At 37.5% G+C, this 13,631-nt stretch overlaps 1 protein-coding gene across 8 annotated transcripts in view; it reads right to left on the bottom strand.

Moving 5' to 3' along the window:
• Positions 1-13,631, bottom strand: part of MPHOSPH9 (M-phase phosphoprotein 9) — a 55,668-nt gene that overhangs the window by 41,936 nt on the left and 101 nt on the right. For 5 of the 8 annotated variants that reach the window (XM_061384650.1, XM_061384654.1, XM_061384653.1 and 2 more), the window contains exons 2-5: positions 10,611-10,873; positions 8,413-8,566; positions 2,182-2,271; positions 827-1,350 (exon numbers count right to left, since the gene is read on the bottom strand). In XM_061384650.1, the coding sequence (XP_061240634.1) occupies positions 827-1,350; positions 2,182-2,271; positions 8,413-8,566; positions 10,611-10,717 (875 nt within the window). In that variant the 5' untranslated portion in view covers positions 10,718-10,873. Of the gene's footprint in view, positions 1-826; positions 1,351-2,181; positions 2,272-8,412; positions 8,567-10,610; positions 10,874-13,469; positions 13,610-13,631 lie in introns of those variants that run through there. The other 3 variants (XM_061384651.1, XM_061384652.1, XM_061384655.1) reach the window with 3 other exon arrangements.

The following is a 13,631-nucleotide window of genomic DNA, read 5'->3' as shown; positions in this document are numbered from 1 at the left end:
AAACACTGATAGAGACTATACTTCGAATTGCCTTTCTAATAGCAGAGAGGGGATAGATTTTTATTGAGTTGCATGAATTTCTTTTCACGATATCTTATTATTAAAGGCAAAATGAAGAAAAGGACTGACTAGCAGTGATTAACAGTACGTGCAGTCTGTAGCCATGGGACAGAACAAAAACCACCATAGTGGCACCTACAAGTATATCTCCATAGTGAAAACATACTTATTTAGATGGACTTATGGGTACCCAAGATATGAGTTGCTATAGTTAAATACCTTACATTAGATGACATACTTCAGAGACATAAAACTGAACATACTTTTAAGTGATTATTTGCCTTACAAATTCAGCCAAAGTTTCTTTTACTGAAATGTCCCCTGGATGAATTAAAATGTCATTTTTAACTTACAAAATCTCTTCTAATATATAACAAACATAAAATTGAGCATGCTTGTATATAATATTTGGTTTTAAATTATATGAACGTGTGTGACAAAATTCCAGTTGATTCAGTCCTATACTCTAATTTTCAGCAAGTCAATAGTGACTACAAAATATAAAAGGTATTTTTCTGGCAAGCCTCCCACCCTGAGTTTTCGTAGTCTTATTATCAATGGGAAGGCAGTCAGATGTCATTAACATATAGCGTGTTTTGTTACTTTCAATTTTCCACAGGCAATAAATAAAAAATTTGGTAAAACTGACATGTTGAAACACATCTCATTCCAACTAAAAAGAGCTGTATTTACTAAACATTTTAGCTTATTATAAATGTTTTTAACAAGTAAAACTCCCTTCAAGTGATGGAGAAATTCAACTTACTTGTTTGTTTTTCCACTGGATACTTCCGAAATCTTACTTTCACCAAGAAAACTGTGTTCAAATTCACTGGGAAATATGGGAGTATCTTCCTTTAAAGAAGCACAAAACTCTTCATTTGGATGGATATAAAAACTCTGGGTTCTCACACCATCTCCAAGTGGCTCCGCTGGCAGCACTGGTGCTCCAAAGTGTCCTTCAGAAGCCTCTATGTGCTCCATGAAATCCTGAGCGTCCTTAGATTTGTAGGTGTTTAGTTCTGAGACGCAAAAGGTTCCATACCCACTGCTCACTGAGCTACTATCCACATTGCAGTCTGGTTGCGACAAGGATGCTTCTTGCTGCATTTCAGACTCTTCAGACTTAGGATAACTGATAGCATATTCATTTCTCTCACCGTTTTCAGAAAAAAAACCCATTTGACTTTCTGAAGATCTTTGTTTGCTTAAAGAACTTCTATCATAGGAAGCCCAGGAAGCATTACTGGTCTGTAACTTGACTAAATTTTTTATTTCCTCCTGTATACGCTAAAAATAAAAAAGAGATTTGGGGGGGAAAAAAAAAAGAGAGAGATTTGGCTAAGAATGTATATTAAATATACATTTTCATAAATGTCTTAAATATACTGCATTTAAAAATAAACATGTATACCTGTGGCAGATTCATTTTGATATTTGGCAAAACTAATACAATTATGTAAAGTTTAAAAATAAAATAAAATTGGAGAAAAAACAAAAAAAAAAAAAATAAGAGCTACTACTCTAAAGATGACACTTGTGCCTTACATTTATAAGCAAAACTGATATAAAGAATTAACTCAGTGGGGGCCTCTTGTCTTCTGAGATGCCCCACACTCTGACTGTAGAGTGTGTTTCTCCCAGGGCCGCTCTTGCCTTTTGAGACAGACTGTATTCTGCCTGTGGAATGTGTGCCTCTATAGGTAAATCCACTTAACTATTACCTTGGCTTTCACTGAGTTCTGTCTTCAATGAGACATAAAGAACCTGAGCTTCAGTAGGCCCTGACACTAGGAATTAAGCCCCTACCTGGGTGGAGGACGGAACTATGATGCTGACCCTCCTGACTTCAGTCTACTAAAGCATGGACTCTGTAGATCTCTGCCCCAATTCTATGCTGAATTCTCCTCTGCTCAAGCCCCCTCGTGAATATGCATGTGCCCTTAGTTTAAAACTTCCTCAATTTTACAGTTCAGGGAGATACTGCTTTGGGTGTTCTCCTTACTTGCTGCAAGTAATTAATCCTTCCTTCTCAAAAAAAAAAAAAAAAAAGAATTAACTAATTGGTTCTTCTAAAAATTTTACAATGTAAAACAAGAATCAATATAAAGAACAACTTACTTGAATTTGGTTGTGAAATTGCTCCTGCTGAGCCACTATCTGCTCTTGGCACTGTTTTTCCACCAAATTGAATAGCTGTAACCACCTGGTCTATTAAATTATAAAATATTTTGGTTAAAAATAATTTTTTAACCTAGTATTTCACAGAAATATTCCTCCAAAGGGGAAGGGCCTTTTAAAAATGTATTTTTAATATAAAAATTTTAAGCTAATTAGCTATAAAACTATAAAATTAGTTATAAAAATGCAAAAATACAAGGACATAGGCTTGGGCACCCCTTTATGTTACCTGTGGTCTGGGTAAACTTGAAGGTCTCAATAAATCTGATTAACTTGATGTCATCTGCTACCTTTCTAATTAATCAACAACTGCCGGTAGATGCACATCAAATTTGTCTTAAGCCCCTCTTCCTTTCCTCATAACAGCCAATAGTATTCTTAAACTTTAACTTGGACCCCCCCCCACATCTTAAAACAAAAAACAGTTTGGTTTATGAGAATTTGACCCCAAATTAATTTTTCAAGATTAAAAAAAAAAAAAAAACATTTGAGAGTAAGATATTAAAGTGTTTTAAACACTGCAGCAGCTAAAAAAAAAAAAAAAAAAGAATCTGAAAACCTATGGAAGTGACCTAAGATTTCCTTCTGAGCCCCTTTTAGGTCCTGAACCATCCTGACCAACCAACAGTAGTTAGTAACTAGATGAGGCCAAAACACAAGAGGGGAGTATGAATTCTCCAGAGGCTGAATTCAAACTACAGTTCAGTTCAGTTTGCTCAGTCGTGTCCGACTCTTTGTGACCCCCATGGACTGAGCCAGGCCTCCCTGTCCATCACCAACTCCCAGAGCCTATTCAAAGTCATGTCCATTGCGTCGGTGATGCCATCCAACCATCTCATCCTCTGTTGCTCCCTTCTCCTCCTGCCTTCAAACTTTCCCAGGATCAGAGTCTTTTCAAATGAGTTGGTTCTTCACATCAGGTGGCCCAAAGTATTGGAGTCTCAGCTTCAACATCAGTCCTTCCAATGAATATTCAGGACTGATTTCCTTTAGAATGGACTGGTTGGATCTCCTTGCAATCCAAGGGACTCTCAAGAGTCTTCTCCAACACCACAGTTCAAAAGCATCAATTCTTTGGCGCTCAGCTTTCTTTATAGTCCAACTCTCACATCCATACATGACTACTGGAAAAACCATAGCTTTAACTAGGCGGACCTTTGTTGGTAAAGCAATGTTTCTGCTTGTTAATATGCTGTTTAGGTTGGTCATAGCTTTTCTTCCAAGGAGCGAGCGTCTTTTTATTTCATGGCTGTGGTCACCATCTGCAGTGATTTCGGAGCCCAAAATATAAAATAAACAAACAGTATGCAACAATATATAATGTCAAAAAGTAGCTACTGCGACAACTGGCTTTCTTGTTTAAAACCGTCCAGTGTCTTTCCATTCCATTTCCATTCCAGTGTCATTTCCATTCCATTCTATTCCCTACAGGGCCCTGTGTGATCTGGGTTGCACACACCTCCCAGCTTCCTCTCAAATCCCTTTGTCCCTTTCATGACACACACTGGCCTCGCTGGCCTCCCTCTGTTCCCTGGACATGCCCAAACTGTCTTTCGCCTCAAAAGTCTTATACTGACACTTGCTGTACCCTCCACCGGGAAAGCTTTCTCCCCAGCTCTCAACATGGCTGGCTTCTTCCCATCCCGCAATTTCAGCTTAATTATCCTCATCTCTCTAAGAGTTTTCCAAACCATCCTTACAGGCACTCTCTTTCTTGGCATCCTGTTTAGTTCCTTCAGAGCATTTACCACAATCAGCAAATACCTCATTTGTTCACTTGGGTTTACCAGTCTCCCTCCCATCCCTGCCTGCACTCCAGCACCTAGGATACAAGACCAAGTTAAGAATGGGCACTAAGATATATAGTCTAAACAAACATAACAATGGATATTGAAAGCTGAAGGAAATCAGCCCTGAATATCTGGAAGGACTGAGGCTGAAACTGAAGCTCCAATACTCTGGCCACCTGATGTGAAGAGCCGACTCAATGGAAAAGACTGAGGCTGGGAAAGACTGGGAGCAAAAGGAGAAGGAGGCGACAGAGGATGAAATGGTTGGATGGCATCACTGACTCAATGGACACGAGTCTGAACAAACTCAGGGAGATAGTGAACAACAGGGAAGCCTGGCATGCTTCTGTTCATGGAGTCACAAAGAATTGAACATGACTCAGCGGTGGAACAACAACTGCAAGCTGAACTTTTCCTGGTATTATAGATCACACAATCCAGTGATCCTCCCCATTCATGGTGAAAGCCATTTACACAACATAACAGAATTAAGTTGAAATCTGTATAACAGTATTAAGGTAAAGGGGAGAAAACCTCAAGATTGGAAAAGAAAGCCTTAAATGAAATATGAGGGCACTGACAGGAAGTGAGAATTCTAAATCAACTGACTTCAGGACAAAGCGGACTAGATCAAATCAAGTCCCGTACTCTCTCAGCTTACAAAGTACCTTATATTAATGAAAACAGAAAAGAAACAATCTAGCGACAGTCTTCTCAAGTTATACCCCTGTACCTTTAGGTGTTATTTTTAATCTGATACAGTTATTATTCACATAAAGCTTAACTATAATAATGATAGAATGACAATTTAATAAAAATAATGGCTTCATAGTATGTGAGACAAGATATTAATCACATCCTTATCATCATTTTCTTATTTAGGATACAAATGAAGAGAGTTCATTCAGGCTATAAATTAGTGGAGACTTTTGTTTTTCTGAGACAGATTTTATTGTTTACCCTTTAATTTTAAATAAAGTAACTTAAAGAATATTAATACAGTGATAACATTATATGCTTAATTGTTAAGAAGGGCTATTATACATTTCAAACTAAAGTGATTTGTACTACCTGCACTTTATATATTGCTGGAGGAAATGGGCACCTGACTGAAGTTTTTCTGTGAACGCAGTTTTCTGCTGCTATCAGCCTGCATGGGATTGCTATAGTCTGGTTCCCTAGTCTGACCTGGTAAATACCCTGTGGGCTTTCCCATAGTTCTGACTCCCACCTCTTCCACCAACTTGTGTGATTCTGAACAAGTAAATTTAATTTCTTTATACTTCAGTTTCCTAGTTTAAAAAAAAATTACTAAGGAGATATACATTCCTTTATTGTCTTTAAAATCCAGTGTGCATTTTTTTGGCGTGGGGGTGGGGGCTGTGCTGGGTCCTTACTGCTGTGCAGGGGCTTTTCTCTAGTTGCAGCGAGCAGGAGCTGCTCTTTAGTTGAGGTCCATAGGCTTCTTATTGCAATGGCTTCTCTTGTTGCAGAGCACAGGCTTAGTTGGCACACAGGCTTAGGTGCTCTGCGGCATGTGGAATCTTCCCAGATTAGGGATCAAACCTGGGTCTCCTGCATTGGCAGGCAGATTCTTTACCACTGAGCCACCAGGGAAGCCCTCAGTTTCCTAATTTATAAAATGGCAATAACAACACGTTATTTGTAGCTGTGAGGATTAAATTTTAAATATGATGCCTGCAAGGCAAGGATCTCAATGGGGGAACTATATGTTGAAATCTATGAGGTCATGGTTGTCACAAAGATAGTGGGAGCACCACTAGCATTTAGGGGGCATGGTCCAGGGATACAAAACACAGGACAGTCTCCACAATAAGGAACTGTCCCCTGTCCATTTTATGTTGTATTCTGCACAGTTTTCAAGCCACCAAATTGTCCAGGAATGCAACTACCAAGATGGTTCAGAACTTGCTCAGAAATTACACGCCGTTTCAGAAAATCGTGTCACCAGCTACAGTGCTGGTGCATCAGTGCAAGGCAGCTGTACCGTTCTGTGCTGATAGCTGCTGTGCTCATGGAGATCTACACAGAGGTAAATGCTGGACTGCTTCATTATGTTCTCTAATGTAGATACATCTGAGCATTTATATATTTTCATATTATCTTACTATAAATAAGTATTATTACTCCTTTATATCACAGGACATTACACTGACTTTTTTTAAAAGCAGATACAAGCAGGTTATATTATCTGTGAATTTCATTTCAGGCCAATATAAGTTGATGTTATTTTAAAAGCTGTTATAAAAAGGGAGCTTCAGGTCTAATAAGGTTGAGGGCCACTGACAGAAAGTATCTCGTATACCGCCTGGCAAATAGGTAAGCAATAATCATCAGATAATTGTTATTATTATAATCAGTAGTGCTAAATAATTAAAATGCTATAGATAATGATATGCTTTACAATTTTCTTATAATCATAGAAATATTAGCAAGTACTTTAAAATGCATTAGAGAAGTTGCCTGGGGGTCCAGTGATTAGGACTCGGTGCATTCACTGCAGTGGACTCAGTTTCAATCCCTGGTCGGGGAACTAAGATTCCACAAGCCACACAGCACAGCCAAAACCAAACAAAAAGAGTATCTTAAAGTATTTCTACAGAAATGTGTTAATAGATTCTTTCCTGATAGAATAAAAATATATAACCTTCCTGAGTTTAAGCAGTGATAAACTTTGAGAATTCCAGAAGAGAAGTTTTAATAAAAGAATTCTAAAGAATCAGGTCATCACCAGATCTCTTCCAGAGCTCTGTAGAAGGTTTAGTTCTTTAATAATGTACATTAGCTTCTTACAACTGGTAGAAATCAGACAAATGTTACTATTCCAAAAGAAAGGTATAAACATGAAATTCAGGGAAGAGTCAGGAATAAGACTTACACGATATTTACCCTCCCATTCTTTCTAAAGCACTATCCTAAAGCATCAGAGACCTTTATTTTCATATGTTACAAAAACACACAAAACAAATTCAAGAAGTTTTACTGAAATGGCCAAAATAGCATTTCACTTTCCGTCAAAGTACGAAATAGCTTACAAAGCTCTTCAGTGAATAATCAATTATATGCCTACATTATGAAAATTAAAGTCAGTTAATACGAAACATAATTTTAAAAGTCTGTTAGATCACAGAAGAAAGGGCAGAAAGAAACCAGTTCAAATGTTAGGAGGTTTAAGCGGCTAGCTGGTATCCTGGCATGTAATAATCTATGTCTTAAATTCACAAATATAATCTGATTCTGATTGAAGATGTTGATTTCAAAGATTTCACATAAAACTTTCTAGTTAAAAATGAATTTACCAGACGTCAAGCCACATTCAGGCAATTTGCCTCATTTTTTTTTAAAGCACTAGGGGACACATTTCATAAAACATTCCATTATTATTTACATCATTTTACAAGGACATTTTATAGGTCTTTTGCATTAGCACATACTGATCATTATGTGGAAAAAAAAGTATAAAAAATTAAACAGTTTTCTTTTAAGTTTGCCGTAACAGTCATTTTTATAACTCTAACGATTATGGATAATGAATATAAGTAGCTATTACTGATTTCTTAAACCAGATAATCTTTCATTCTATTTATTCCACATTCTGAAAATTAACACAGATTATAGTCTTAGAACTATAATTAACATTTAAAACAAAATTTACTGCTCTCTAAATAAAGAATTTAATAATAACGTTTTATACATTTCTACAAAGCATTACCAACCTAGCCTTGGAAAAGTGTATCATGGGCATTACTGCATGACACAAAATTTACCTATAAATATTCTTTTAACTATTAAATTTTTATATCGCAATTTAACCTATGGACAAAAGAGCGAGCCACTTGACCTGAATAATCAATGTAAGTCAATAAAGCACAGCTAAACGCAATAAGGTACGAAACAGAAGCCTTATTTATAAACAGAGCATTCAAAATATTTCAAAGTGAATTTATGTTTTACAAAATCATGACAATTCTGTTTAAGTTACTTAAAAGATTAGGATTAGTAACAAACATCAATAACTTGGTTGACGATTCTCATTTTTCTGAAAAAAGACATTTTAGTTTATAAAAACTAACAAAAAACCTAACAAAGTATAACAAAGTATTTTAGTTCACATTCACAATATATAAATTAGAATATCTAATTTATATATTAGTGAATATATTGTTAAAATGTACTTTTGATCATCTTGTTCACATTTGTTCTATATTGTTCCTTAATTAATATACTTGACTGCTTTATTCTAGCAATAACTTAAGTATCATGCTCTTTAGAATATAAATTGCTAGTAATTTAGAGTTTAGTAGAGGCATATTCATAAACAGAAATTGTTTAATTCCAAAAATAAAACAAAACTAGATACCTCACAGTTTTTCCAAAGTTCCGAATCAGTCTTTCCACTGTTTTGTAGCTCTTGCATTAAAGAGGTGAGGACTTCAACTGTACCTTGAATTACAGATGGTCTGGTCTTCCCTGAGAAAGAGGATACCCCATTTGTACTAAGGTGGGGACTACTTCTGTTGAAACATAAATAATTCACATGGTTTTCTTCATTCTACCAAAGTGTTGAATAATTCAGCAGTTCAAGATTTAGCAGAGCAGTACAAAACTACTGATACTTAATCCTACTTAAGAGCACCTCATTTGCTGAAAATCTGATCACAAGTTTGTCCGTGAAAGGAAAACAGCAGTGAAAAGACAGATAGCACTTAATTATATTTTTAAGAACAAAACAGAAAGACCTTCAGAAGGGAGAGAATACTCCAAAGTAGAGCAGAAGATAAAAGTGTATGCTAAACAATAAGGAAAATTCTCAGTGACTCTGATCTAAATTACTCCAGAGGAGTATTTCACTCCACTTTAAGAGCAGTCCTTTATTGTAATAGAGATCCTTTCTCCACTGCCCAGAATTACAGTCACGTCTTGTTAACTGGATCCCCCTAATTTGGCATGATAAGCTCATGCTTATCTTTGCACTGTCTTTGAATAAAAGTAGTGCCAAGCAAATTAGTAGCAGATATTCAGGACTTATTTAGCCTATTCAATGTATAAAATAGCACTAATTTTTCCCAGGAGGACTGCTTTTCCAAATCTGAGAGGAGTTTATTTCAGATTTGCTTTATAAAAACACAAGGCATAATTAGGGACATTAAAATTTATTTAAATTCCGACCACTGAAAGGTCATTTTTCTTTTATTTATTGATACTCTGCTTTGTTTTACAAACAATTTGTGAAAAAGAGGACACTAATGAAAATAACAGTAATATAATAAAGAGTTAGGATCAGAAAAATACTAATAAAAATTCAAGGGAAAGAACATAATATGGTATTCATTAAGGGTTTAATACACAATTACAGTTGTATAATAATCAAGTTTAAATTTGGCCAATTTAACTGCCAGTCACAATAAAAGGGAGACAGTTCAGTGATATAATTTTCATTAGAAAGGCACATTTAAGTTCCTCCAGGCAAATCAAACACTATGTTCTAAAAAGGATTTCTTCTAGAAGTAGATTTCAAAAGGGCTGCCAAATGATGACACAGGAAACAAAAAGCGTGGCCAACATTCAGGAAGTAGGTACAGATTACGATGGCAAGTGTTTCTGGACCATGTCCCATGCTATTTTTTTTCTTCTCCCTTTTTACCCTACTTTATGCTTTCTCATTTTATATATTCTTGTAAGCTGCCTTAAATTTCTCCAGAGGAGGGCAAAGAATAAACAAATCTTTTAAGGAATTTATTTAAAATACACAATTTCTTCAAGATCTATTACTGTGTGCAAGTTTGCTCCTTTACCAGTAAGTGCCAGACTGCTGTGTTTCTGCTTTACTGTACTTGCTTTTTATAGGTGATAAATGGCCTCTGCCTCTTTGCTGTTTGTAAGCTAATGCAAATTCTGAAGCTGGGGTGCTTTAGTTCATGGGGTCTCAAAGAACTGGACATGACTTAATGACTGAATAACAACAAAAAGTTTAGAAACCAAATAATCAACTTGTCTGACCATGTAAAAAAATGAGAGTAAACAGGCCCTGATTCAAACAAACCAAACATGGGATAATTTAAAAAGAAATGCATAAAATGCATTGTTTGGTAGCATCTATTTTGTCAACTTCGCCTGCTTTTTTGCTAACTTCCTAGTATTCAATTTTTTTTCAATCTTGAAATTGCTACTTTCAAGACTGGTGAGGTATTCCTGCAACATGAAACATTATTTTTCCTCTTAATTTCAAAATGGAGAAACAATATTTAGGCAATTAAATTTTAAAGATATGCTTGTAATTTACCAAAAAAAAAAAAAAATGTAAAGAGAACTGCATCTAGCAAAACAAGTTCTTTTTCACAACGTTCCCCATACGAAAGCGTATCTCTGGGAGAAATGAAGAACATGGAAGTACTGAAATTATTCTTAAACAACTGTCCTTGAACGGTTCCTGATCTCAGTTTTCGGGTTTTAAAAATGCAAACAGTAAGTATGACACTATTTGTATAAACTGGCAAATTATGCAAATGAAGTTATTTTGATTTGTCATTACATTAAAAAATCTATTCCCATTCTTACCTATTAGTATTTATGTTCAGTCCAAGAGAATGAGGAGAATTTTTTATATCAGATTCTATAGAAGATGAAGCTTTCTGTGAGGGCTTCCCCAAGTCAAAATCTTCCATAGTGTACAGAAATTGTTAAACGCTCTCATTTGAAAATTCAGGTTCTTGCACTGTTTGAAGAAACTGAATCTGAGTCATCTTCAGATGCTTCATCGTCTACAGGCATTTTCAGTTGCTGACATTCAGAAGTGAAATATCTGAAGGTCCCAGGAGAGTCTGAAAATGAATGGGGAACAAAATACTATTACAAAAAACTTTGTCAAACCTTTAGAAACCTTGATCCTTTTATACAAATCTACATTAAGGATAGCAACACTTTTCGTAATAGCCAAAATTCAGAAACAACTCCAATGTCCATCAACTGTTGGATAAATAAATGTGGTGTATCCATATGACATGAAGAGCGGATTCACTGGAAAAGACCCTGATGCTGGGAAAGACTGAAAGCAAAAGGAGAAGTGGGCCGCAGAGGATGAAACGGGTAGACAGCATCACTGACTCAATGGACACGAATCTGAACAAACTCCAAGAGATAAGGGAGGACAGAAAAGCCTGGCATGCCACAGTCCACTGGGTCACAAACAGTCAGACAAGGCTTAGTGACTGAACAACAACAATCCATATTTCTCAGTCATAGAAAGTAATAAAGTGCGGAATTATGCTACACTGTGGATAAACATTTAAAACATTATGCTAAAGGGAATTCTCCGGTGGTCCAGGGGTTAGGGCTCAGGCCTGTCACTGCTGTGGGCCCAGGTTCAATCCCTGGCGGAGGAACTAAGACCCTGCAAGCAGCACAAGGTGTAGCCAAAAAAAAATACACACACACACACACAAAATAAAAGAAGCCCAACAAAAGACCATATTATATGATTCCATTTATACAAAGGATCTAGAGTAGGCAAATCTATAGAGAAAGAAAGGAGACAAATGGTTGCCAGGAGCTGGGAGGAGAGAATGAGACTGACCAAAATGGGCATAGGGTGTCTTTCTGGGGAGATGAAAAGTTCTAGAATTAGGCAGTGGTGATGAATAGCACAACCCTGTGACTATACTAAAAAAATCACTGAATTGTACACTTTAAAAGAATAAATTTTATGGTAACTTGTATCTCAATAAAAAATCTACAATAACAGTGATTTACAGAAGTAGCAGTAGGAGTTGAAGGCAGGAGAAGGGGTCAACAGAGGATGAGATGGTTGGATGGCATCACTGACTCGACGGACATGAGTTTGAGTAAGCTCCAGGAGTTGGTGATGGACAGGGAAGCCTGGCGTGCTGCAGTCCATGGGGTCGAAAAGAGTCATACATGACTGAGCGACTGAACTGAACTAGTATTTTTTCAGGTAACGTTTCAAAACTTTAGATGCTTAATGAGCAAGGTTCCAGACACAATTCTGTGTAATAATTGGAAAACTTACATGCCTTGTTCATTCCTTTTTTTTTTTGGTTGTTCATTCCTTTAATACATTTTATCAAGCATGCTTGTTGATTTATACCATGAACAGATGAATGGGAACTACTTACTATTTAATTTGGTATTGAAAACAGCCAGTTAAACTGTTAACAATGCTTGTTTCCCCACTGAAGGTGGCGGTGGAAAGAATGCATTTTGCACTGTATACTATATACACAGAGTACTTTAAATTACTTCTGAAAAAATAAACTATTTGCCAGGTCCACTAAAATTTAACTGAAGCTAGATGTACAGAGGTAAACTGGCTATAACAAGTCAATTGCCTCCTTTTTAAGGAATTCATGTACTTAAAAAAAAAAAACAAAACAAGCCAAGGAATAACAGGGGGAAAAAAGAATAAAAGAAAACCTATGCTGCTGACAAGATGGAAGCTTTAGGGGACGCAATGGAGGAAAATAATTCTGGTTCCTCTATGTTCCCACTTTCTATGGCCTGGTTTTACAAAGGACAACGTTGAAAGAAAGCATCAGCTCACAAAGGAACCGTTTCCTTCAGGGACAGGTGTGAAGGCCAAGGGTAACCCGACCTAGCTAAATGGATTTCTCCCCAGTGACTCAGCCCATCACCAACGACAAAGGATACTGACAAACTCAGGGGCCGCACCTTCCATCTGGCAATGAAAATACCTGAATTCAAATCACCTTGGTCTTCCACCAGGAAAACGCAAGCTCTCTGGGGACATGGATCTGCATGCAACCCCATCTATTATTTCCCCCGTTGAGTTAATCCGGACGCAGTAGACCCAGATGCATCTTGAAATGTGATGATGCCTCCCCAGCACAGCGTGAAGGTGGGGAGAGGGATGCGGGGGGATGAGTTTTTTAAAAAAGATATACAATGCAGAATTTTAAGAACCTGATGGAGAATGGATATAAGAACGGAGACGTTTTTGTATCTCCCACAAACAAAATATGACGCTTTGGATGCCCCCAGTTCCAAAAGGGTAAAAGGGAGTTAGGAGGAAAGGGAACGACTGATACGGGGTCTGCTGAGAATATTAAAGTTAACCAGGCGTTCTGCTTTGTTGGGAACCCGAGAAGGGGAAAGAAGGGATGATTTCAGGTTTTGAGGCCAGATTCTGACATTTTCGCGCTGACAGCCAGACCGCCGCTGCTGGTTCTCGCCTAAATCGTAGTCAGCAGGGAGGCCGGAGTTAAAACTGTCGGTGCAACAACTACATTACTGATTCTCAAAGGAAGCCCAGGAACCTGGTCAAAAAAAAAAAAAAAGAAAAGCGAAATCCCTCAAGCCCCCCGCCCCTGGGGAAGAGGCGCTCAGCGATTGGGCCGCGCGGGTGTCACTCAAGGGCACAGAGTCTAGAAAAGGCGTACGGACCGGGAGAAAGCCCCCACACGCCCGCGGGCTCCGGTGGGGTGGTGTCACCTGACTGTTGTCTTCCCCCGCCCTAACCCATCAGCACACTCAGGGGTCCGCTGGCTCGGTGTCCTCGACGTCGCGTCCCCTGTCCCCTGCGACTGGCAGCTCCCAGCAGGCCGG

Source organism: Bos javanicus, chromosome 17, assembly GCF_032452875.1.
Source record: "Bos javanicus breed banteng chromosome 17, ARS-OSU_banteng_1.0, whole genome shotgun sequence".
Taxonomy (NCBI): domain Eukaryota; kingdom Metazoa; phylum Chordata; class Mammalia; order Artiodactyla; family Bovidae; genus Bos; species Bos javanicus.
The sequence above is the reverse complement of the archived record's forward strand: the minus strand, read 5'-3'. Positions and strand labels throughout refer to the sequence as shown.